Source organism: Diceros bicornis, chromosome 10 (genome assembly GCF_020826845.1).
Source record: "Diceros bicornis minor isolate mBicDic1 chromosome 10, mDicBic1.mat.cur, whole genome shotgun sequence".
Lineage (NCBI taxonomy): Eukaryota > Metazoa > Chordata > Mammalia > Perissodactyla > Rhinocerotidae > Diceros > Diceros bicornis.
The window spans coordinates 74,783,896-74,808,257 of record NC_080749.1 but is presented as its reverse complement, the minus strand read 5'-3'; the positions used below and the strand labels follow the sequence as shown (position 1 = coordinate 74,808,257).

Here is a 24,362-nt window from a genome sequence, read left to right as displayed (position 1 = left end):
GATTGTCTTCAAGGAAAGTGATATTAAATACAAGTGGCCTGTTCTATAATATAGAGCTTCTGAACTTCGGACAGGTAATTATCCTGACTACAACAAGGATTTGATTTTACTTTACCGTTTAGTTAAGTAACCAAATAAACTTTTGCTTTTTTGTTTTTGTTGTCAAACTCTGTTAGATATATCAAGCTTTTAAAATCAACGTAGTAAGCAAGTGCTCAGGAGTCAAAGGTAAGTGTATTTTCTGGAAAAATAGTATTGTCATTTGAAGAATCAATAGGTCTTCACTTGAATTTTCTTATTCTTCCATATATTTTATGTGAATTAAAATTAAATATATGATAATAGTAAAGCTGTTTATATTTCCAACAGATATGACATAGACTGTTTCTTAACAGTAAGCATCTTCTATTTCAGTTTAAATATCCACATTTTAATAATGCTATATATCTTGCTGTCTTATTATAGTAGTAATTTAGATTTAGCTGTTTAATGTTTTTCCAGTTTCTTAGTACTTTCCTTATGCTCTAATATCTTTTGTAAGTCTAACTAAACATTATTATTTAATAATCCTCCATAATTTCTTATTATGTGATATAACTCTTACTGATTATTTTTTATGAAATGAGTAATTGTGTAATTAGTTAGGTATTATAGTAGCTTATATAACATTTAGTGTAACATAAGGTTAATAATACATATTTCTTTTATGTTTTCACAGAAGAAATAACTAGTATCTATAAACTTCATATTCCCTGGTCTTATGAAGATTCACTAACCATTGCACAGTGAGTATATGAAAGAATTTACCTTAAAATGGTGTTTTTGAATAATATATTACATAATTACATTGAAAAATACATGTTTTGAATACTACTTTGTTTATTTAAATCAGAGTGAAATTATTAAAATACCTCTTAGTAAAATGTAGGTGTCCTTTAAGTAGCATTGTGCCCATAAGATAATATGATAAGATAATGTACAGTATTCTTATTTAAATGATCTAAAATTTAAACCTTACTTGCTTGAAACATGAACCCCTTCCCACCCTCTCCCCCAACTCCTATAACTAGAGGGAGCATTCACACAACTGTGATCTGACTAGAAAATGTCCATCCATAATAATGTGTCTGGCATCTAGCTTCCTGCACATTATTTCATTGTGTTGTGCTGAGGATTGACTTAGCCATGGTTATTTAACAGCATTTTGTATTTGAGAGTTGATATGTATCTTTTCAGGGTTCCATCCTCCACAGAAATTTCTCTGAAACTACATATTGCTCAACCAGAAAATGATAGCCATGTAGCATTGTTAAAAATGTACACATCATCAGACTGTCAGTATGAGGTAAGTTGTCTGTTTGCTTAATCTTTAAGGTTTAGTTATGGAATAAATCGAAAATATATTTATATTAGCCTCAGATATATGGTGATGTGGAAGCCAGTAAATATGAGAAATAGACATGGATAATACTTTAAATATTCTCCATTTTGCCCATTAGCACTACCTCAGCATTACCTTAGCTGGGCCCTTGATAGTATACATCTTAATAAGTAATAGAAAATAAAATAAAAATTGAGACTGTAGGTTATCCTTCTAAATTTGGAAGCCCACAGTCCATAATCCTCTATAAATTGAAGAACATCTTGAAATCAGTTGACATGACTTTACTTCAGTAATTGACATGATGCATATTTGTTTCTAGCTCTACTGAATAAGTTTAAGGGTCTCTTTCCTTTTTAGTAATTATTTTAAGCTCTGTCAGTCATTAATATGTGCAATTTAGTGCCTCTTGTATTTGTTTTACAATCACAGTAGATCTGTTTGTGCTAAGAGAAGGGAAATAAACTCGAGTCATATTTTATTTACTTATGGATTCATGAACTAAAAGAGTCCCTCTCTCTATCAGAACATGCCACGTTCTAAGGATTCCAGATTTAAGTGTTTGAAGTACACATTTCACTGGTGGTGACATCACAGGTTTCTGATTTATGTTAAATATCTTATTTCTACTCAGCTGCTTTAAACGCTTAAGTATTTGGATTCTTTTTAGAACTGACTTTCTTAGGGTAACTAGGATTGGTAGATCAAATGAATCTGTTCCTACAACCAAGTTTCAGTTGGACCAATATTGTCAGTTATTTTAGATTTCATGGAGTTTGTTAATGCTTTGGTATCTTACTTTCTGTTTTAACATTGAAGAATTTTGCAGGGCTGCAATGGTTAACTTGTACCTTCATGTTTTTAATATTACAGAGATAGTAAGACTTGTGTTAATAATTTGGCTCCAGATACTGCATGCTCTCAATATGTCCATTTTTTACAAATACTTTATATTTTCAGAAAGTCCATATTTTGATCAAATATAGTCATTTTATAATTCCCCTGTGAAAGATTTATTTCCTTTTCCCATACTTCTTAATATCAAAAAGGTGTATTTATGGTAGAGATAATTAATGATGAATTTTTTTTTTAATATTGTTTGGCTTAAATTTTATTAAATGTGTTCTGTTGGTTCCTGGTCTTATATCATGTGAAATCGGTTTTTATGAAATTTACTCAGAAGTGGTTTAGCGTAACTGTATTTAGTGCTATACAATTGTAGGTTTGAGATTTTAAAGTACTGGTTATATAGTAGGTTGATTACTTTGTGCTTAAGTTTTCAGCAAACATATATATAGGTTCTGGACTCAATCATTCAATAAATTCCTTTAGCTTGCATGATCTGGTAATAAGATATTCTGGTTAATTACATATTTTAGTTAGTAAAAGTTTACCAAATGTACCATAGCATTCATCCAATTGTCAAAGAATTAGGACACTGGAAAATACACTGAACAGTAAAGGTACACGATACAGATTAAATGTTGGTGGTTCGGAGGATTCTTTTAAGATCTTGAGTGCCTTTAGGTTTATCATTATAAAAAAAATTAATGATTATTGCTTAGAGATATGCAGAAGTGCTCAATTTAATAAAATGTGAACTAGAGGAGTGTAGGGAAAATAACCTTTTTTTTAATGATTATTTTAAACTAGGTGACGGTGAAGACTTCCTTTTCACAAATACTCGGACAGGTAAGAGAGACTCCTGGTTGATTATTTATTGCCTTGTGAATAGATACTGTAAGGCAGAGGTTGCAAACTTTTTCTGTAAAGGGCCGGATAATAAATATTTTAGCAGACCACATATGGTCTCTAGCTGCCGCTTCTTTCTCGTTTTTCCTTCTTTCTTCCACTTTAATAAAATCTAGAAACCATTTTTGACACACAGGCCATGGTTGGCCACCTCTAGCTTTAAAGTGATGCTTTAATGTTTGATACTTACTAGAAATGAGAGCTGATTCTGATTCCCAACAAATTAATATTTTTGGCTAAATGAATGTCATATTAAGATTTCATGTCACTTGTACTATCCTATAATTCACAGTCCAATAAAATCTGTAGGCTCTAACATATGAATGAACATTTTTGAAGAACTTTTTGTGTTGTATATGCTCAGTTTGTAAAAGATAAAAATAAACATGTTGAAATAATTTAAATTCATTTGGGGGTTATCTTTCTATAATTCATAGACAAATAGTGTTAGAAAAATAATTTATTAGCTAGTAGAACTACTGTATTATATTATTCAACATCATTATAATTTGCAGACTTGTACAACTTGGATATAAATACATAATGATTGGTCAGAGAAATTATGTCGTTTTAAAATTCACTAAAATTTTTATTATGCCTTTTATTAGTTTCACTTTATTTATTTTTTAGTCTGTGGTGTTTTGCAGTCCAGGCATAGTAGAATTTTTTTTAATCTAAGTCATTTAGTTCTATAATTATAATAAAACTCACAAACCAAAATTAAATTAGAAAATTTTTTTATATGCATTATCTCATTGAATCCTCACAATGACCTAGTGAGAACTAAATTGTGACTATTATTAAATTTGTGAACATTAGAAAATTCTAAGTTAGTGTATACAAATTTTGTGCTGCATTAGGAAGAGAAGATTAGATGTTAGTGTAAGTTGGAAAATAGTATCATAGGTAATTATAATAAATACTCTAAAATTTTAAGGAACCAATTATTAAGAAAAACTATCTCTTGGAAAATAGGGGAAGAACTCATGCTGTTGTTCTTTTAGTATGTCCAAAAGGGATGTTACTGTGCACAGTGGTATGGGCTGAGGATATAATCTACTGTCTTATCCACATCATCTCTGGGGCTCTTAATTCAGATTGTTGACAAGAAAAGTCAAGTTAGCTTGATACTCTATAGTCAATCATAATTATATATACACCAAAAAAGGACAGACTAATATTCTTGTTTAGACATGGAAATTTTTCTAAAAAATGAAAATGGATGTGTGGGTGTTAACAGGATCAGAGGTGGGTACTTTTTTACTTGTCAAAGAATTTGTAGTAATTGAGTTAAGTCCTTCTCAAATTATTAAAAAGATGCTCTTCATTTTTGTTTAAATATTTAGCTTAAGAACAGTAGGAGAATGAATTGAAGTTAGATGTCTCATTCATCTTTTAAAAATAATACATATTTTCAGTGTTGCTGATTCAGTGAAAGAAGACTGGGAAGAGGAATAAAGAGAAACCACTTGGGAGAATCTTTAGCCTTTGATTAGATATTTTTCATAAAATTAATACTGTTTTCAGAAAAAGAAAAGAGGGAAATATATTTACATATTCTTTAGTTTACTGTTATGAAAGAGAGGGCAAAAAATCAACTGGAAGTTACTTTCCCAAGAGAATTATATAAACTGTAGTAAATCATTTCTATGTGGGAATGAAGTCCAGTGTTGCCAAGTCTTTAGGTTTTTTTTTTTTTTTTTTGGTGACGGAGATAGGCCCTGAGCTAACATCCATGCCCAGCTTCCTCTACTTTATATGGGACACCGCCACAGCGTGGTTTGATGAGCGGTGCATAGGTCTGTGCCCGAGATCCGAACCTGCAAACCCCAGGCCGCCGAAGCGGAGCGCACAAACTTAACCGCTATGCCACCAAGCTGGCCCCCCAAGTCTTTAGATTTTAAGAGTAACTGGAAATCTGGATTTTTAAGTAAAATCTTTTAATTTTTCAATGTTGGCATCTAATTCAAAATGTAAAGAAATACTGTGCCAAGTACTAAATCAAATGAAGTGTGTCTGCAATTTGAATATGACCCATGGAGGTCAGTTTATGATTGATTTAGTCATATCTTATATGGTCTGTGGCTGTGGCCCAGTATAATACTTATTACTCAGAACAGTGACACTCAGTCATTAAAAAGAAATTTTTGTTCGGAAGACTGTAGGACCTCTTACAAAATTTCTAAGGACAGTGAAGGGCATTAAAGTTAATAATCGGTAACATTTTCTGATCACCTACCTATGCCAGTTACTATTCCAAATACTTTACACAAATAACCACATTAAAGCTCAAACTCCCTGTGAGGTGAGTGCAGTTTATCTCCATTTTACAATAAGGGCAGAGAAAAGGAGAGGTAAAGTAACCTGCCCAAGGGCACAGAGCTAGTGAGAGGCAAAGCTGTGGTCTAAGTAAACCCAGGAGTCTGACTGAGCCTACTGTGCTGCTAGACTTCCCTTCCATACTCCTGACAGCTGAAGTATGCTGCATATTCCCCAGCATGCCACTAGCAGCCAATGAGTATCATTTAGAAATAGGTAGTAAAATGACCTTTTCCCTTCTCTCAACTCCTCTCCCTTCACTCACAGCTATAAACTGTAAATCATGAATATGGGCTATAAGTTTTTTGAGTTTTTCTAATCAATTTTAACCTGGGAATTCACAGAAGAGCTGCAGGGAGACCTTGAACTTCCTGAAATTTTACACGGCATTTCCTGTAAGCATGCGTTTCCATAGCTTTCATCAGATTGCCAGGGAAGTCTGTACATTTTCTAAAAAATTCTGTGGAATGGAGAACATGCTTTAAAAAGGAAATTTCCTGGGGGCCGGCCCCGTGGCCTAGTGGTTAAATTTGGCGTGCTCTGCTTCGGCGGCGCAGGGTTCGCAGGTTCATGGGTGCAGACCTACACCACTGACCAGCCACGCTGTGGCAGCAACCCACATACAAAATAGAGGAAGATTGGTAACAGATATTAGCTCAGGGCCAATCTTCCTCACCAAAAAAAAAAAGAGGAAATTTCCCTTTGAAACTTAACATTAAAAGAAGAACTTAATGCTTTGTTTTTGTTATATGTATGTTTTTTTACAGAGATTGGATCAGCTGGTAGAATGACATGAGGCACTGTAACATAATGGTTACGATTTAGGCCCTGAGTTAAATCCCATTCCACAAGATTTTCAAAGACAGTGAAGCACATAAAAGCCTAATAATAGCAGCTAATATTTTTTGATAGCTTATCATGTTCAAGTTAATATTCTAAATACTTTTACACAAATGAACATATTTAATCCTTAAGACCACCTATAAGGTAAGTACTATTAGTGTTCCCACTTTACTGATGAGAACATAGAGAGGTAACAAGTAAGTGAGTTGCTTGTCTATTGTTTTTAATTGTGCAAGTTACTTGGGCTCCCTGTGCCTGGATTTCTTCATCAGTGAAATAGGGATAAGAACTATCTCAGAGGATTTTTGGGAGGAGAGCATGAGATAATGCATATGAGGTGTTTGGTATCATGCCTGGGACATATTAAATGCTCATAAACATGCCTTGTAAGAAAAATTAGTAGCATGTGCTAGACAGTCATATATTCTCATTAATGTGCCTTTGACGAAACATTCAGATAACATGTTTCTAATAAGCTATGTATCCTTAGCATTTATTTCACTTAGAGTTTTGGTACCCATGACTGGAGGTATCTTTGTGGCCATGTCTGGAAAGGTATAAAGTGAAGACTGATGTTTTTATTTCATGTGAAAGTACATTTATTTCATTAACAGGAATATTCACAAGTTGCCCATCGATTTGCCTGTTTTCTAGGTAGTTAGATTTCATGGTGGAGCTCTTCCTGCTTACGTTATATCTAGTATCCTTCTTGCTTATGGAGGACAGTTATACTCTCTTTTCTCAACAGGTAAGAATGCTTCTGTTCCTCCCTCCCTTCCTTCCCTTCTCAGTGCTTCATTACTACTTTTTCATCCTACATGTGGCTAAAAAAACACATCAATTTCTTGAGGAATCACAACCCGTCCCTCAAGTTTACAGGGATTTGAGATTCTCTAAGTTTAGGAGATTCCCAAGAAAATTCCTTACTTGTTTTCTCCATTTTATACCCTTGTACCTGAAGTTTCTTCCCTCTATTCTGCGGACCTCTTAAGAGGCAGAGGCTCATTAATGGGGATCTTGTTCATTCTATTCCCAGTGCCCAACATAGTGCTAAGCAGGTAGTAGGCATCCAGTATAAGGTAATATTTGGGCTGTACCATCTGTATCAGTTAGGTTCTTGCACACTGAATGGAATAATTGAGAGAGTTTAATGAAGGGACTATTTCAAAGGTGTGTGTAGGTTTAGGGAAAACCAATAAGAAATGATTAAGTACCAGATTAGCAGCAGAACCATCTGATACTCCTAGGTACCAGGGCAAGGGAGGGAGCAAACCCAGAGAGCTGTAGGGGAGGGCAGCATTATTGCAGCTGCAGCCTTGGATACAGGAATGCTGCAGCCACTGTCAACCTGTGGCTCACGGAAGAAGGTGGGGAAATAAATACACTAACTTTATTTCCTCACACCCTGCTGTCTGCCATTGCCTCTCATGCACTGAATCCAACTAGAAGCCAGTTCATAAAAGCCTTCCAGATCGGGGCCAGCCCAGTGGTATAATGGTTAAGTTCTCATACTCCGCTTCGGCGGCTTGGGGTTCACAGGTTCCGATCCCGGGTGCAGACCTATGCACCGCTCATCAAGCCGTGCTGTGGCGGCGTCCCACATACAAAATAGAGGAGGATGGGTATGGATGTTAGCTCGAGGCTAATCTTCCTGAGCAAAAAGAGGAAGATTGGCAACAGGTATTAGATAAGGGCCAATCTCCCTCACCAAAAAAAAAAAGCCTCCCAGAATTCAGAGCAAAGTAAAGAGTGGAGAGTGGGTCTGGAGAGGCAAATATAGAATATGTAGTACATTCAACAAAACCTTCCCTAGAGTATAGCAATTAGAAGAGTTTCCTAGGAGCCTAAACTTTGTAAGGCCCTCACACACTTGTTGGCATGGACAGTAATCAAAGGAGGCAAAAGATAAGAAAAGAGTCAGGCCAAAATATATAAAAGCAGTCCAGAAATCCCCACTACCATTACAACTTGCCAGATCCTTCCACAGCTACTCATTCCCTTTCTATGACTTTTTTACAATTTTAAATTTGCCTTTAGTGTTCATTTTAACCTATATTCTAGGGAGAAGGAAGTAACATTCAGTGTGATCTGCCCAGATCCAACCTTTGAATTAAGAGATTATTCTGGCAATATGACATCAACCATACTTGAATATATGGTTTTTGAAAGTTTGAAAGAGACACCTCATTCCTCTTAGTTTCAAGTGGCTTTATAATTGATTCTCAAACATATAGGATTTATATCTAGATAATCCACAGAGACCCCAGGGCTATATGATATTGGTTAATCTAGAGAATTTAAGTATGAGATTATATCTCAAACCAATTAAAGTTGTAGTTCTGAACCAAAGATGCTTATCAGAAATCACCTCTGGATTATACTTACTGGAATGGCTATAATAAAACAGATGATAACGAGTGTTAATGAGAATGTGAAGAAATTGGAACCTTCGTACACTACTGGTGGGAATGTAAAATGGTGCAGCTGCTTTGGAAAGCAGTCTGGCAGTTCCTCAGATGGTTAAACAAAGTTACAATATGACTCAGCAGCTCCACTTAGAGACCCAAGAGAGATGAAAACATACATCCACACTAAACTTGTACACAGTTGTTCACAGAAACACTATTCATTTTAGCCAAAAAGTGAAAACAGCCAAAATGTTCATCAACTGATGAATGGATAAATAGAATGTGCTGATACATGCTACAACATGGGTAAATATTGGTGCTAAGTAACAAAGTCATTTACAAAGAGACCACATGTTATATGATTCCATTTATATGAACTGTTCTGAATTGGCCAATCTGTCATGATAGAAAGTAGATTAGTGGTTGCCTAGGAATGGGGAGGCATTGAAGGTGACAGTTAAGGGGAACAGTTTCTTTTGAGGGTAATAAAAATGTTCTAAGACTGACTGTGGTGATTAATGCACAACTCTGTGAATGTACTAAAAACCACTGAATTGCATACACTTTAAAGAGATGAATTATGTGGTATGAGAATTATATCTCAGTAAAGTTGTTAAAAAATTCATCTGTGGAGCTTTGTGAAAATACAAATAGTAAAACTCCAGCCTTGGCTTCCTGATTTTGTTTTTATTTTGTAAGTCATTGAATGTATATTCTTATATGAGAACCATTGAATTCTAGTAATTTTAATCTTTCAAAGAGAGTCTCTGTGATAGTAATGAAGACCCTTGCTTTCTCTGACATGAAATACTTTGCTCTTACAGACAATGCAGGATATAATATGTCTCATACTTCATTACTGTGAATTCTCTACTACATATGATTTTTTTTTTAATCACCAGGTCATTGCTTAGAATATGCTACTATGTTGGATAAAGAAGCCAAACCATACAAAGTTGATCCTTTTGTAATTATGATTAAGTTTCTGTTGGGGTAAGTTTTGTTATCTGTGAGAACGATTTTTTGTTTTATATGTAAAACGTTATGTTGGATTCTTTACTGGAATATAAATTTTCATACAAATATCGCAATTGACTTGTTTTCTTAAGTGGGATTTTTTTCTTAGGTAAAGGCCTAAAAGGATATCAACATTTACTTCAATAGTATAACCATTTCAAAAGTAATTATTGAACTTATATATATATCAGTCTAAACTTAGAATGTAAATATACATTTAACATTTGCAAGGGGATGTATATGGTCCATGATCTTTGAGTATCCCAGATTCAGGAACACAAACCAATATAGGATACTGATGAAACAGTGCCTCAGATCACTTTTTCTTACTTCCCATACAAAGTGTATTTTAGATCTGTCTACCCTACTTAACATTCCATTCTTAATGTATTCACATTTTGTTTTTTGATTAAGCACCATTACTTAGTTTTCTTTTGTCATTACAACTAGCCATTGGCTTTCTAACTTTAAAAAAGACCATTTATTTCGTTACAAGGATCAATAAAGAGCAATAAAGCTGCACTGAGACTCAGGACTCAGATTCTTGAGGATCAGTAGACCCACTTGGAAGATATATGACTTGTTCCCTACAAAGAATTGAAATTTGTTTTTTCAGTATAATTATAAATTAAGTACTGTATCATGGAACTTTGGGGACTCTAGTGCGTGGTAAGGCACTTCAAATATTAAATCCTTGAATGTCAGTTGTTGATTTTTTTTTTTTTTTTTTTGCTTTTATTGTATGTTTTCTTTTATCCACAGGTATAAGTGGTTTAAAGAAATATGGGATGTGTTATTGTTACCAGAATTAGATGCCATCTTTTTAACTAGTCAGAGTATGTGTTTCCCCCTTGTGTCCTTGATTCTCTTTCTATTTGGAACATGTACTGCCTACTGGGGTGGCCTACTCTCATCTACATCTGTGAGACTCCTTTCTTCATTGTGGCTAGCTTTGAAAAGGTAAAGAATGAATGACTATAAGAAAAAATTATATTCTGATAGGGAACCTTAAAATTAATTTTCTTTCACTAAACTGTAATTTCTAAAGAAAGATGTATAACTAGCAAAACATGGGTTAGTGTTCAAAGTTATGTCTTTGTCAAAAATATTTATTGCAAGTTAAATGCTACATTTGATTTTGACCTTAGTGCTCAAGAGTTAATCAAAAAAGTCTGACAGATTACACAAGTAGTTTTAAATTTCACTGTTGTAAATCTTTCCAAGCAGGAAGTATTTCTCTGGCAGTGCTTTTATATGCTGACTTTCAATCAAACCTGAGAGCAAGAGACTCCAATCAAGATATTTAGGATCAGATTAGAGGAAATATATAAGAGCTCCAAAAACATTGCCTAGAGTTTTATCATCAGCCCCAAGACACAGTTTGAAGTTACTGGTAAACCACTGATCTGGTTTCCATTGCCACTCCTCCTCACCAGACCTGTTATGTGATTTCCTGTCACAGAGAGGATCATGGTGTGGTGCTTCTCCCTCCACCCTTCTGAGGTGTTTCTGACACTAACACCATCACACGCCTGAGTGACCTGAGACTTTAAGAAATAGAAAGCTGGTCCTCTCGGAAATGTATGGCACAGGGCCTGTAATTAATGATTATTTTTAGCAATGTTTTTTTTTCCTTAGTACACATATCGGCCATAGTCTATCTAAATGGAAGAGGAGCTATCGCAGTGTATTACAGAACTGACAAATGTGTGTCACCCCTTGCCTTTATTAAAAAATAACTTACTGTTTACCTTATAATACTTGCATATTAATATGCAGGGGAAGCTGGCAGAGTATTGTATGGTTCTTATATGAGACTGTATAAATAACTTAATATACTTTTAAAAGCTTTATTCTTATTATTCCAGGCCCTCTGAACTTCCTAAAGATATCAAGATGATATCACCAGACTTGCCCTTTTTGACAATTGTTTTGATCATAGTTAGTTGGACAACTTGTGGAGCATTTGCCATACTTCTTACTTATCTTTACTATGTGTTTAAGGTATGTCAAATCTGCAATATAAATATATTATATATATTACATAATAGAATATATAAAGCATGTGAAACTCTTTACTGAATATAATCAGATTTTTGACTCATACAAGACACTTTAAGTTGATATAGCAAAGCTTCATTCAAACCTAGGCTCACAGAATGTAGAAGGTATAACAATATATCCTGGCCCTAACATACTCTTGAAATTTGTATTATTATTATTTTTTTTTTAATTCAGGATAGCAAGCATGTGTAGTTATAGTATATTTTTTGTAAAAGAATGTTTTTAAATGGATTTTTAGTTGTTTAGATTTTTTTAAATTCCAGATTACAGTGCTTCTCAATTTTAATAAAAATGATTATGTTTTTTGTTTAAAAATAAAAGGAAACTTAAATAGTCATTTCTTTTTCCTAGATTGTTCATCTGCAAGCCAGCCTAACTTCTTTTAAAAATAGCCAGACTGTGGTAAGTTTTATTTTCAAAACTCTACGTCACTTTAATATGAAAGAACATGGGAAATATGAAAGTTCATTTTTTTAAAAAAGAGTTAGAATTTTACAGTGTTTAGAAGGTATTATGAATTTAAGTAACTTTAAGAAAAGTGAACCTAATGAATATTAAAATGGACTTAGATTGTCTAACTTGATCTTTGTCAGTACTTATGTTGTTTTTATTATTACAAATTATCTTTTAAATTTTATTTTGAGTAATTGCTTAGAAGATATAGTCTCAGCAGTGGAAATAGCAAGTCAAAGGAATAAAAGTTTTATAACTGATAACCACTTTAAAGTACTTTTAAACAACATAATTTCAGTATTTTATATAAATTTGGTAAGGGGAAGATGTATTTATTTAGCTGTTAAGTAATTGAGTATGATTTTAAATAAAATAATAAACTTAAATTTTACTTAATATCTTGATATTTTTACTTTATTGCTTTATAGAATCCCAAACACTCTAGAAGAAGTGAAAAAAAATCCAATCACCATAAAGACTCTGCAGTACACCATCTTCGTTTATCTGTCAGTGATGCTGAAGACAGTCTTCGCATGCATAGTACTGTGATTAACTTATTAACGTGGATTGTATTACTCAGCATGCCATCTTTAATTTATTGGTTAAAGAATCTTAGGTGCGTTTTATTTATATAATTGTGATTTATGTGGTTCAAACATAAATATCTGAAAGTAGAGACTTGCTAGATTCCTAATAGTCCATAAAACTTCCTCAAGAACAGGAAGCTATATATCACCTGAAATTTATTTTCAATCCATTCACATTTTCTCCCCTACCATGAGAATATAAACTTTGGGAATATAAACTTCCCCAAAATCTGCCCCAAAAAGAGAGAATTGTATTTTATTTATTTTACCTTTAACCTTTTTTGAGTCAGGAAATATGTAAAAATGTGGTTTATTTTGTTGACTTAAGGTATTCATAATACTAGTACTTTATGTATTTTTTAATTCATGATTGATTTTATGTTTTCTTAAATTTGGGGCAAAGAAAAATGCTTACATTTAAAAATATTAGAAATAATGAAGGAAGTGTATATACTCTTCTAATGTGTCCTATACTAAAGTAAATGATCAGCTGTTTTACTACTGAAAACTGTAATTTGCTATGCTATCTGATAGGTGTCTTAAGTTAAATGAGAGCCTAAAATGCCCTCCAAGATGGTTTCTGGAGTATTTAATTATTGGTAAATTACTAAAAAAAAAAATAATAAGCCCTTATTCAAGTCATAGTTGAACCCCTATTCAATGTAGTTTTCAGAAATGATATAAAACTTTCAGATTATCTAAATACTGGAAGTATGTTTTTTTTGTGTGTGAGGAAGATCAGCCCTGTGCTAACATCTGCCAATCTTCCTCTTTTTATTATTTTTATTTTTTTTTTGCTGAGGAAGACTGGCGCTGGGCTAACATCCATGCCCATCTTCCTTCACTTTATATGGGACGCTGCCACAGCATGGCCCGACAAGCGGTGCATTGGTGCACGCCCGGGATCCAAACCAGCGAACCCCAGGCCGCCGCAGCAGAGCGCACGTACCTAACCACTTGCACCACTGGGCTGGCGCCTGGAAGTATTTTTTTAAGTCAGCAGAACCAAAATAAGCTTGATAAATTAAATCACAGGTTATCAGATGTTAATATCCTTCCCTTGTCCCCCTCATTTTAGTCAAGATCCAGATTTTTGTTCACAGGTTTGTGTAGAAAAGTACTTGAGGAGCACAAATTTATAATTCTGAAAAGCTATAGATGTCTCACTGTCAGTAAATTCAAGAGATGAGAATTTGGGTTTAAAAAAGATAAGGGACAGTTACTTTATATAAACCTTCATTTTTTCATCTTTTTTAAATACAGCAGCCTTAATGTATTTAAAATAATTTGTTTTATAAAAGCGTTATTTATATATGACCTTTTATATACCTATTATATACCTATTATAAAAAAGAAGTGCTTCCATATTGGGTATTTTCATTTTCTTTAGTAGTTTCCGAACACAATTCTCCATATAAAACCTTGGGTATAAAGGTGATGTAGAGCAAAGATTCTTTATCAGAGATTTCATAAGCTGTTTGGGGATCTCTCATATCCATATTGCTACTGGAATGTTTTGAAACTTATTTGATTGATTCTGATAATTTAGAATGATCAGGTATGCTTTGTTGATTTAGGTTTTTTTTCTTTCTTTTTGAAATAGGTATTACTTTAAACTTAATCCTGATCCATGTAAACCTCTGGCATTTATCCTTATTCCAACTATGGCAATTCTTGGAAATACTTACACTGTTTCAATAAAATCAAGGTATAGTAGCTTAATCTTTCTTTTTCTCACATCTGTCTCTTTATCACCCTTTCTGTTATGTCTGGAACATGCTCTTTATTTCTAATTACTTTGACTATCCCTAAAGGTAAAGCCATAATAATTATGGTTTATATGCAAATACAGTTTATATGGAAGTGTATTATACTTGTTTTCTGACTGATGGATTTTACTTGTTAGGATATAATAATGATTTTTTCTTTAAAATGTTAACTCTTAAAAGATACGATGTCTAAGATTTGCTTCCAAAAAGTACGGGAGGTGTGGAAGTGGATAGGAATATAGGTGAAGTAAGATTGGCCATGACTTGATAATTTTTGAAGCTGGGTGGTGGGTACATAAGATTCGTTGTACTCTTAGTCTACTTATGTATATGTTTAAAATTCTCCATAATAAAACTTGACTTTTCATCGACTGGTTGTTTGCTCTGGAAGACTTTCTGGTTGATTCTGGCAGATAGTGCAGATATTCCAGAATCGGGCAGACCTGGGTTTAAATTTAAGGCTCTGTGTCCTTAGGCAAATTTCTTAACCCCTCAGTTTCTGTATTTTCAGAGTAGTCTTTCCTGATAGTATTTTTCTTTTAAAAATATTTCTTTTAAAAATATTTCACGTCTTATCTTTAGGGTCCTGTTAGGAATTAAGGATGGTTCCTTTTTTATTTGGTTGAGGTGTTTTTTTTGCTATTATAAATAGAGTTGAAATAAATATTTCTGTATCTATGTCTTAGTAAACATTATTGATTTTTTTTGTTAGGATCAATTTCTAGAGGTAGAATTGCTGAATAAGAGTCCAACTAGTATATTTCTGTTGTTAAAATTTAAAAAACTAAACAAAACTGATTATTTGCTTAGTAGAAATTTTTTTCTCTTTTCTAGCCGAAATATGACTTGTATTGATCTTTTTCAAAATTATGGACAGTTAAGTTCAGTATATAAAAAATTATTTCATCTAAAATCACTTAGAACACTTTCTCAAAATGGTATAAAAGATAGACATATTCTATTTTTGCTCACAATGTAGATTACATGATAATGTGTATTTCTCTGTCTCTTTACAGTAAATTGTTGAAGACTACTTCACAATTTCCACTTCCTCTGGCTGTTGGTGTGATTGCTTTTGGGTCGGCACACTTATACAGGGTTCCATGCTTTGTCTTCATTCCTCTGTTACTCCATGCGTTATGCAACTTTATGTAAGATTGGATTTAAGGAATGACAAAGATGATTTATGCCTTTAGGGCCAGTAATAAGAGGGAACACACAGATCCATCAATGTGGACAGCAAGATCCTTTGGAGAAGACAAGTCTATTTTTACAATATTGAAAATAGGAAATTAGTTTTGTAATGCTTGAGGAAAGTAGTTGAAGCATGGTTTTGTTTTGTAGTGTGGCATCTGTGTACAAGTCATTTTTGAAAATTTAGTAAAAGGATACAGTGGCCCCTGTGTTTGAGGACTCCTCTGCATATCGCTAGTCTGCTTAATTGGCCATACCAGGGATCTTCTCCTAAATACTCTGTAAATGTAGCATTGCTTGTAATTTCACCTCAAGCTTTCTGCTCATTCATCAAACTTTCTTCTGAAAAGTAGGTTACTTTGTATTTGCTACAGTATACATATTGAGAAATAAGTCTTAAAAGATTGATGAAATTCACAACTGTTTCGTTTCTCAAAAATGAAATAGCCACAAAGAGTCTTTGGTCAGTTTTTGGCAGCCACAGTGAACAAGGTAGATCTTTTGTTTTCTTGCATCTGTGAAAATATAACTTTTAATTCTAAGGAGACATGTTTTTTTGGTAACCAGTACAAGATTGATGGATGGAAACACAATTCAAATTCAAAACTTTATGAAATTTTCTTGTTCCTTTTCAAATATAAATCTTATTTTGTCCTTGGTGACTATCAGGAGACTATTAAAAAGATCTATTGTTAAATTTAAAGAAAATTCTCATAGATATTTACTTACTGGCATTGAGCAGTTCATTTTTCCAGTCTGTATCATTTTATTTAATTCATTGACCCAGTGGTTGCCAAAAGTGCCTCAGGTCGTGATGAATTGTTAACGAAATTCTAGTGGTCAGAAAAAACTCTAGATGTGCACAATTTTTGTCTACTGTGGAAAATAAATCAGCATGATCAAGTACAATACCACATTTGATGTATAAAATTATACTATTAATGGAAAACAGTAGACAAACTGTTACCCCATTAATAGCATAAGTACAAACAATATACCTGAATAAATTGGAGGCTTTAGCCACTAGGTTTAACAGTGGAATCTTAATTTGCCATGGTGATTACTGTTGGACAGATGAGAGTAATGTTTCTATTTCATTTGAGATTTCAGCCCACTTTTAGCTGCAAAAGAGTAGGAAGTAGGTAATGGAGCTAGGCATCTTTGCCTTAAGATGGAATAAACTCAGGCTGAGGTATACCTGGCTCATGGAGTCCTTCCTTTAGATGTGTATGCTGTAAATACCCAAAACCTCTCAAGAAAAGTCTGTAAGTCCCAGTAATTCTACGTTTGCACCTGTAAACTTGTATCCTGGTTAGTGCCCAGGGATGTCCTAGAGTACCAGGTTTGTTTTGTCTGCCATTGCATCTGGATCCCGTTACAACCTCTCAGCTGTTACTGCCTGTAGAGGATTACCCCACTTCTCTTCTCAGTCGTTCCTCAAGTCCTTGCTGTTTTGGCATCAGCTGAAGAGGGTCTTGCTGTTATCTCTGAGGGTTCTAAGTTTGTTTGATTCCATTGTCGTCTGTCCCAGCTTCCTTCCTGTTGTTCAGTATTCGTATTTTCACTTACTGAGACATTAAAGGAAAGTGGTAGCCTCATAGTAGACATGGCAGACGTACCAGGCTCTTGTTTGTTTGAGGGAAGTAGCAAAAGGGATAAAATACCAAGTGATTGTGTGTTTAGTACCGGAAAGGAAAGAGAATTTATTAGATTATACACTTATCCCATGGCATATCACATATGTATTTAAATAAGGTTGCACCTGCCTGTGTTTAGCTATGCATATACTTATAAACAACTTTTATACATATGGTATCTTTTGTTTTTTCACAGATATTATAGTTGTATTTCAAGTTGTAGGTTAAATGTGTCATTTAAGTGTTTCTGAATTTGAACTTAGGTCCATATACAGAAAGAACTTTAGAAAATGCATCAATTTGGATCTTCTGTTGATGGCCATAATCGTTGTGTTTATGTTATCTAAAGTCTCCTGGTTTAGTCAGTACTGCTCATGAATAAAATGTAACAAACTTGAATTTCTCATTTGTGAGTAGTACATTAGCTTTTTAAAGCAGCAGACTAGGCACACTAATTCTATATTTTCATGAGTGTAGTTATCAAGTCCTACAGTCTTATTTATTCCAACAAAATATTTCATTTTAGAACTATAAAAAGTATTCTTATTAAACATTTTAAAGACAACATTAGGTTGAGTCTTTAGCCACTATATGCATATAGATATATACAGACATATATGTATACTTACATTTTGACACGGTCTTCATCAAGTCCTGATGCACTTTAAGCCTCAATAAACACCAGAGATGAGAAATGAGGGTCTGTCTGAAGATTAGCGAAACTGATGTTTCTATCACTTGAGAAAAGAAAAGTCCTTTAGTGTTTAAATTACACATTGTTTCTGTCATGCTTACCATCTACATTATTAGCTGGTAAAACAGCACAGGTTTATTAGCAATGTTACTAAAAATGAAATTTTTATTGGTAGTTAGAGATTGTCTAATTCAGTAGAGCTCAAACTTCTGAGCTCTACTGTTACAACATTTTTATTTAGAATTTGTTGAATTTTGAGTAAGCTTTGTGCTTACACAAATTACTTCTGGACCTTATTGTTGGTAACGAGATCAAATATAGGCTGAGCAGGAGAAATAGTACTTTCAGTGTTTCTGAAGCCACCTCTGGAGTTACTACTGCTATAATTTGAAACTGATAATATGATAGAAATCATTAATACTCATTTTTCTGAATCTTTTTCGTGCCAGAAGTTAAACAGGTTCTGCTAACTCTTTTCTTGGTTGTCACCAGAATGAAAATATTTAAAACAGTAGTCCTAAAAAAACCATTTGTGCCTGGTTAACATTGATTTTGAATCTCTTCAATATATATTGATCATGTGTTGATTAATTTTTTATTTTGGTCAGATAAATTCACATGTATATAATGGAGTACCTTGATTGAACTACGCTATGATGTCTACATGATTATACAGTAAGGAAAAAGAAATAAAGAACTGTAGTAGGCCTAGTAAATGTTTGTTGTTGATGATCCTGTCACTCATGCAGATGGTGCACATTTCCACACACTCATCCTTATATGAGGGAGATTATCTGGTTTGTTCATAATCTAGTTCCTGTACTTTTCTTTTCCTTTATAGTCTAGTGTGTTCATTTCACCTCAGGGCTCATTAGTACCTCTTACAGAAGGTGGTCAAGGGAAATAAAAGGAGGGAAACCTCAATTTTCAGTTTAGTTCTTGAAAGCTCTGGGGAAAATGGGAGAAACACAAAGATTATGAGATCAACTATGGCTGTTGATTCCTGAATCCCAGATAATTCAATTGGCCTGTATTTTCATCTTAGGCATTAAGTCTAAATTAGTGTAATATCTTGTTTTACTGTGAGGTTTAATGAAAAACTTGACAGTGCTGCATTTGCAATTTTAGTAACTTGCTATTAAAATCAGTTGGGAAAAATTAAAAAAATGTGTTGGGGCCTTCTATGACGAGGCATTTGTTATTATTTTTCATCATCGCTTTTTGTTTTCTCAGTGTTTTAGATTTATATATCTAAACTTATATATCAGAGGAAACAAGATACCTTATGAAGTTATTTGGAGAGCGTGGCACTCCCTGGGGTAAAGGAAACGATAAAAGTATCTTTGTGTTATGAAATTAGACCCGGGCAGAAAACTTCCTTGCCACATAAAGTAAAGGTAGAAGATACTTTTACAAAATAGTAAGATGATTGGGAGCTGAAATTTTATCCCAGTCTTTTTGAACAAAAGACAATATTTCAAGTTCTGGAAGGGAGTTTTATTTATACTTATTACTCGTGTATTCTTTCACAATAGCTTTTAACAGCCTGAGGAAATAGAAAGTCTGTGAGGCTACTTGCGTTCTTTGCTTTTAATAAGGATGATAGGAAAGAAAAGTCAGGTCGGTAATCCAAATCCAAATATGTGTACTGTAAATGCTCAAGAATTCACTTTTTTTGATAAATTATATTATGAATACAGATGACTGAATTTTGTATATTAATAACTCAGTTTTGAGAACAGAATAAAATTTAGAAATAGTGAGAATAGACTAACTGTTATTTCATTAATAGTATAAATGTAAAAGTACACCTGAATGGAGAACATAAGTTTCAAAAGTTAGCTGATATTCTAAGCTACATCTTGATTTCATTGTCTGTAGCTGACAATTTTTAAATCAAGTACAGTACTTTCTAAGAGTGTTTGGCATGTTATGCTGCCAAAAATATCTGCGTTTTGAAATACCAAGTAACCAGTTAATTTCTGATGACTTTGTATAGGACTTGATATGTATGAGTCAGAATTATTCTGTACTTATTCTGTACATTGTAAGTTTGAACACTTATGAAAAACTGTTGATATATTTTGCTTTGTTAGTGTAAATTTGCATATTTGAATCCTAGTCTTAGTTGAGGAAGTCTAAAATACCATTTTTGTAAAGTTCATATGCTGTTTTTTTAATGTTATTTTGGTTTTTAGTATTTATATAGTAGAAATGTTACCAGTAAGATTTATAGACAAAGGATAGAACTATTAACTGTTCAAAAGCCTAAAAGATAGACATATTTTGTATTTCATGTTTCACTTGTTTTGTTTCATATTGGACTTTACATGCTTTTTTTAGGAAAAAAAGACACATTTGAGTTTTTTTTAAGCATAAAACTCTACATTGGAAAATATAACTGTATTCATATGGTTAGCAAAACACACTTGGCCACCAAAGCTAAATGAAACTGTAAAATACCTCCAGATATTTGTGCCAATGAACTTTTCTTAGCATATTGGGATTAAAGCAAAAATAATCTTTTCAGTATTTTTCATCTAGGACTTATATTAAATATGTAAATCATCAAAACTTAATTCAGTGCCCTAATTTTTCTTTGAAAATATATAAAGCTTATGGCATAGCGTATTCTGTTTTGTCTGATTTCTGGAATAATGTTCTCTGACTGTATTGAGTAAAAGTTAATTTACCCAATAATGATCTTTCAGTGATTAATTGAAGTAATCATTTGAAGTAATCCTGCTTCAGATTCGTTGTTTGATGTAAACCTTTAAATTTTGTTGCTCAGATGTTTTTTTTTGCTGCGGAAGACCAGCCCTGGGCTAACATGTGTGCCCATCTTCCTCCACTTTATATGGGATGCCGCCACTGCAGGGCTTGACAAGTGGTGCGTTGGTGCGCGGCCGGGACCCGAACCTGTGAACCCCAGGCCACCGCAGTGGAGTGTGCGCACTTAACTGCTAGGCCACTGGGCCAGCCCCCGCTCAGATCATTTTTAATACAGGTGTCTCATTTATGTAATAGAAAGTTTACTGTGGAATTTCTTTTTTTTTTGGTATGTGTCTCCATTCAGTCTCTTTTTACAGTCACATGTTTCACGGGAAAATTATCCACTAGAACCTAACATAGTACAATGAAGTGAGCATTTTAAAGTGCTTATCTTAAAGGAAAATATTATAAAACAATCAAGGGCTGGCCCGTGGCTTAGCCTTTAAGTGCGCGCGCTCCGCTGCTGGCGGCCCGGGTGCGGATCCTGGGCGCGCACCGATGCACCGCTTCTGCCGCCATGCTGGGCCGCATCCCACGTGCAGCGACTGGAGGGATGTGCAGCTATGACATACAGCTGTCTGCTGGGGCTTTGGGGGGAAAAATAAATAAATAAAAATCTTTAAAAACAATCAAGATGTTAATGCTAAAGTGTTACCATTCTCTGCCCAGTAATGTTGATGCAGTTTGCATAAGTAGCCTTGAAGTAAAGAGGTAGCAGGGAAAGCCAAATATTAAAATGTTTGGCCTGATTTAGCGACAATTTATCCAGTTCTCTGGTGGGGACTGTGGATCATATTAGTAAAAAGGTGGTATACAAATGTACAAGACCTAAAAATTCAGTGAACATTGTTTCTTAGAATGAATTTGTCTTTTGCATTGAATAATTTTATCCTAAGTAGGAGATGCCTGTATTTAACATAATCATGCTTTCTACATAATCAAATATGTATTTGTTAGAAGATTAGTAGAAATAACCTTCTCTTCCTCCACTGTAGAAGAGAAAAATAACTCCAATGTTTAGTGTATATAAATTAGGAAATTGTATTATGTATTTACATTTTCAAAAATATAAAAATGACATATTATTTTGAAGTGATTGTATTACAGTTTCTTGAACTTATGACTAACTATAAATGTAGCAACGCACCCATGAGAAACCAGACCAAAATTGAATGCATATAAACACTGTGACCTTGAACTTGTAGTCATTTGGGATAAAACAGACTGTGCCTTAAGATGATGAAGGAATGCCCTGCAATTTTATAACTGTATATTTTATTATAGGTGGTCTTCTCAAATTGGCCCCAAATCCTTTACTTTGAGGTTGGTGAAGTAAAAGTTTGAAATGCAAGTTGACCGGTATTTCCCTTAGTATTTGTGGAACAATTGCTCTAGAGGCCTCCCTTAATTTCCAGAGTTGACATTCGAATTAAAAATGACTTATACCTCATAGACGTAGAAAATTAAGTTTGGCTAAAATTTCTGAAAATAAATTTATTTTAGGAGAAGGTGGTGGCACTTCTGTTCTGAACTTATTACACATGTGAAAATTAATCTTCAAATGTAATTTTTTGTCTTTATAATTAATGAATAATCAAAGACACGAATTCTTCCCTAAGACCTGTACTTGTTTTTCCTCAGATTATTAAGGCTTGTATTTATATATCATATGAAGTTAGTTTACCCAATAATGATTTTTCGATATAAAATCAACTCATATTCATGTAGTATATTTTAAAATATTATTTTCTCTTTTTCTTTTTCTTTCCTAATTATTTTTTAGGTGTCAAGAGAGAACTGGCTCCAGTTTTGGGGTTTTTTTTAAATGTAAGGACTTGCATTTTTACTCTGCTTATTTAAAATAATGGATATAATTTCTGTTAAAACAAATCATTTCATTCATAGGACATTCGTGGTCTCTGCTAAAAGATGCCCACATCTCTGTATATTCAGAATTTGTTGTATATTTTTCAATGTCAACTTTGAACATAAACTCAACACATTTCTTTCTTCCCATTTCATCTTCACTACCTCCCCCCAAAGTTAAAAATATAGGTTTCTCTAAAAATATGTTGAAAGAAAACGTGTCTTTCCTTAAAGTATGGTCAGATTGAGGTGGAAGTAGTTTGGGCAAGGGTATAAAATGAAATACATGGCTGTCAATCTGCATCAGCTTTTATATTACAGTTAAAAGTTTATAGAGGACAAACTATGTGTTATGCTGAGATAGACTCAATAAGCATTTATTTGCAAATTTATCATTTTGTTCTCATTCAGAAAATGCAGTGCATATAATAAGGCTTAACAGTGCAAAGGAACTTGTCCTATAGTGTATACTGAAAAATGATTGTCACCTTACAGATCTTTCCATTTAAACCTGCATGATCTTGTCTGGTACTTTGTACAATGTGTGGTGTACTGAATACACTTATGTGTAATTTTCTGTGTATTTTTTGTATGGTATAATTAACATTATTACATTGAACTGGTTGTAATTCACAAAAAGTGCTATTTATTGTACTCTGTAGAGTGTTGTGAATGTTTTTATCTGTGTTTCAACATTATGGTGTAGGGTTTAATAGATGAATATTTGCCTTCAGTCTCTGCTCAGGTATTAATGTGTAGCAATTTTTGGTGCTTTCTTTTTTAATCTGTCATAATCTGATATTCTGAATGTTCAACAATAAATTTGGTGAACAAGAACATGTAGTGCAGAGATTGCTTACCAATTCACATACTCTCCACAATATCATCTCAGGAAAAAACTCTTAAAAATGATTTCTTTTTAGCATGTCTAGCATTTCAGAAATTTGAATGCCTAAGCGTGAGACATGATAAACATAATACATCACAGGTAAATATTGAAAGCAAGATAAATTCTAGTGTTTCCCAACTTGGTGTCTGTAGCTTCCCACATGCATTTGTATGGACATTTTATGGCTCACATTCTATTTTAAGGCATTGTACATTTGTATTTTTCCCAGAAACCATGCTTTCCACCTTTCTTATGCTAACTTGATATATATATATATATATATATATATATATATATATATATATATATATATATATATATATATATAAGGTGCCGAGTTTCCCAAATTACATGAGAATGCGAATGATTTAGACATTGTAAACAGATTCCCAGGTCACCCTAGAGCTACTGAATTTGATCTGTAGGGAAGAGACCTGGGATTCTGTTGTAATGAGTGCCTCAAATAGTAATTCTCAAACATTGCTTTAGTCAATAAAATTAACTTGCTAGGACTCCTAGAAGCAACTAGAAGGACTGTCTTTAGGATTACAGGATGCCAAAAAAGACATAATTTGAGAATTCAGTATAGACCTAAACTTGATTATAGAACAGATGAGAGGAGTAAAGTGGGGTGAGCTGTCTTTTGAGGGAACAAGTGTCTTCTTACACGATTAGAACAGTGTTTTCTAAACTATTTTAACCAGCATCTCTAAATGT

General features: G+C 33.5%; 1 protein-coding gene across 7 annotated transcripts in view; it reads left to right on the top strand.

Moving 5' to 3' along the window:
- The window catches only part of PGAP1 (post-GPI attachment to proteins inositol deacylase 1), a 68,678-nt gene extending 44,790 nt beyond the window's left edge, over positions 1 to 23,888 (top strand). For 2 of the 7 annotated variants that reach the window (XM_058549488.1, XM_058549485.1), the window contains 14 exons: positions 1 to 74; positions 177 to 228; positions 719 to 785; positions 1,237 to 1,345; positions 3,035 to 3,073; positions 6,950 to 7,043; positions 9,606 to 9,696; positions 10,483 to 10,680; positions 11,589 to 11,724; positions 12,136 to 12,186; positions 12,666 to 12,853; positions 14,428 to 14,532; positions 15,610 to 15,672; positions 22,674 to 23,887. In XM_058549488.1, the coding sequence (XP_058405471.1) occupies positions 1 to 74; positions 177 to 228; positions 719 to 785; positions 1,237 to 1,345; positions 3,035 to 3,073; positions 6,950 to 7,043; positions 9,606 to 9,696; positions 10,483 to 10,680; positions 11,589 to 11,724; positions 12,136 to 12,186; positions 12,666 to 12,853; positions 14,428 to 14,532; positions 15,610 to 15,672; positions 22,674 to 22,755 (1,349 nt within the window). In that variant the 3' untranslated portion in view covers positions 22,756 to 23,887. Of the gene's footprint in view, positions 75 to 176; positions 229 to 718; positions 786 to 1,236; positions 1,346 to 3,034; positions 3,074 to 6,949; positions 7,044 to 9,605; positions 9,697 to 10,482; positions 10,681 to 11,588; positions 11,725 to 12,135; positions 12,187 to 12,665; positions 12,854 to 14,427; positions 14,533 to 15,609; positions 20,916 to 22,673 lie in introns of those variants that run through there. The other 5 variants (XM_058549490.1, XM_058549486.1, XM_058549491.1 and 2 more) reach the window with 4 other exon arrangements.
- The last annotated feature ends 474 nt before the right edge of the window (positions 23,889 to 24,362 follow it).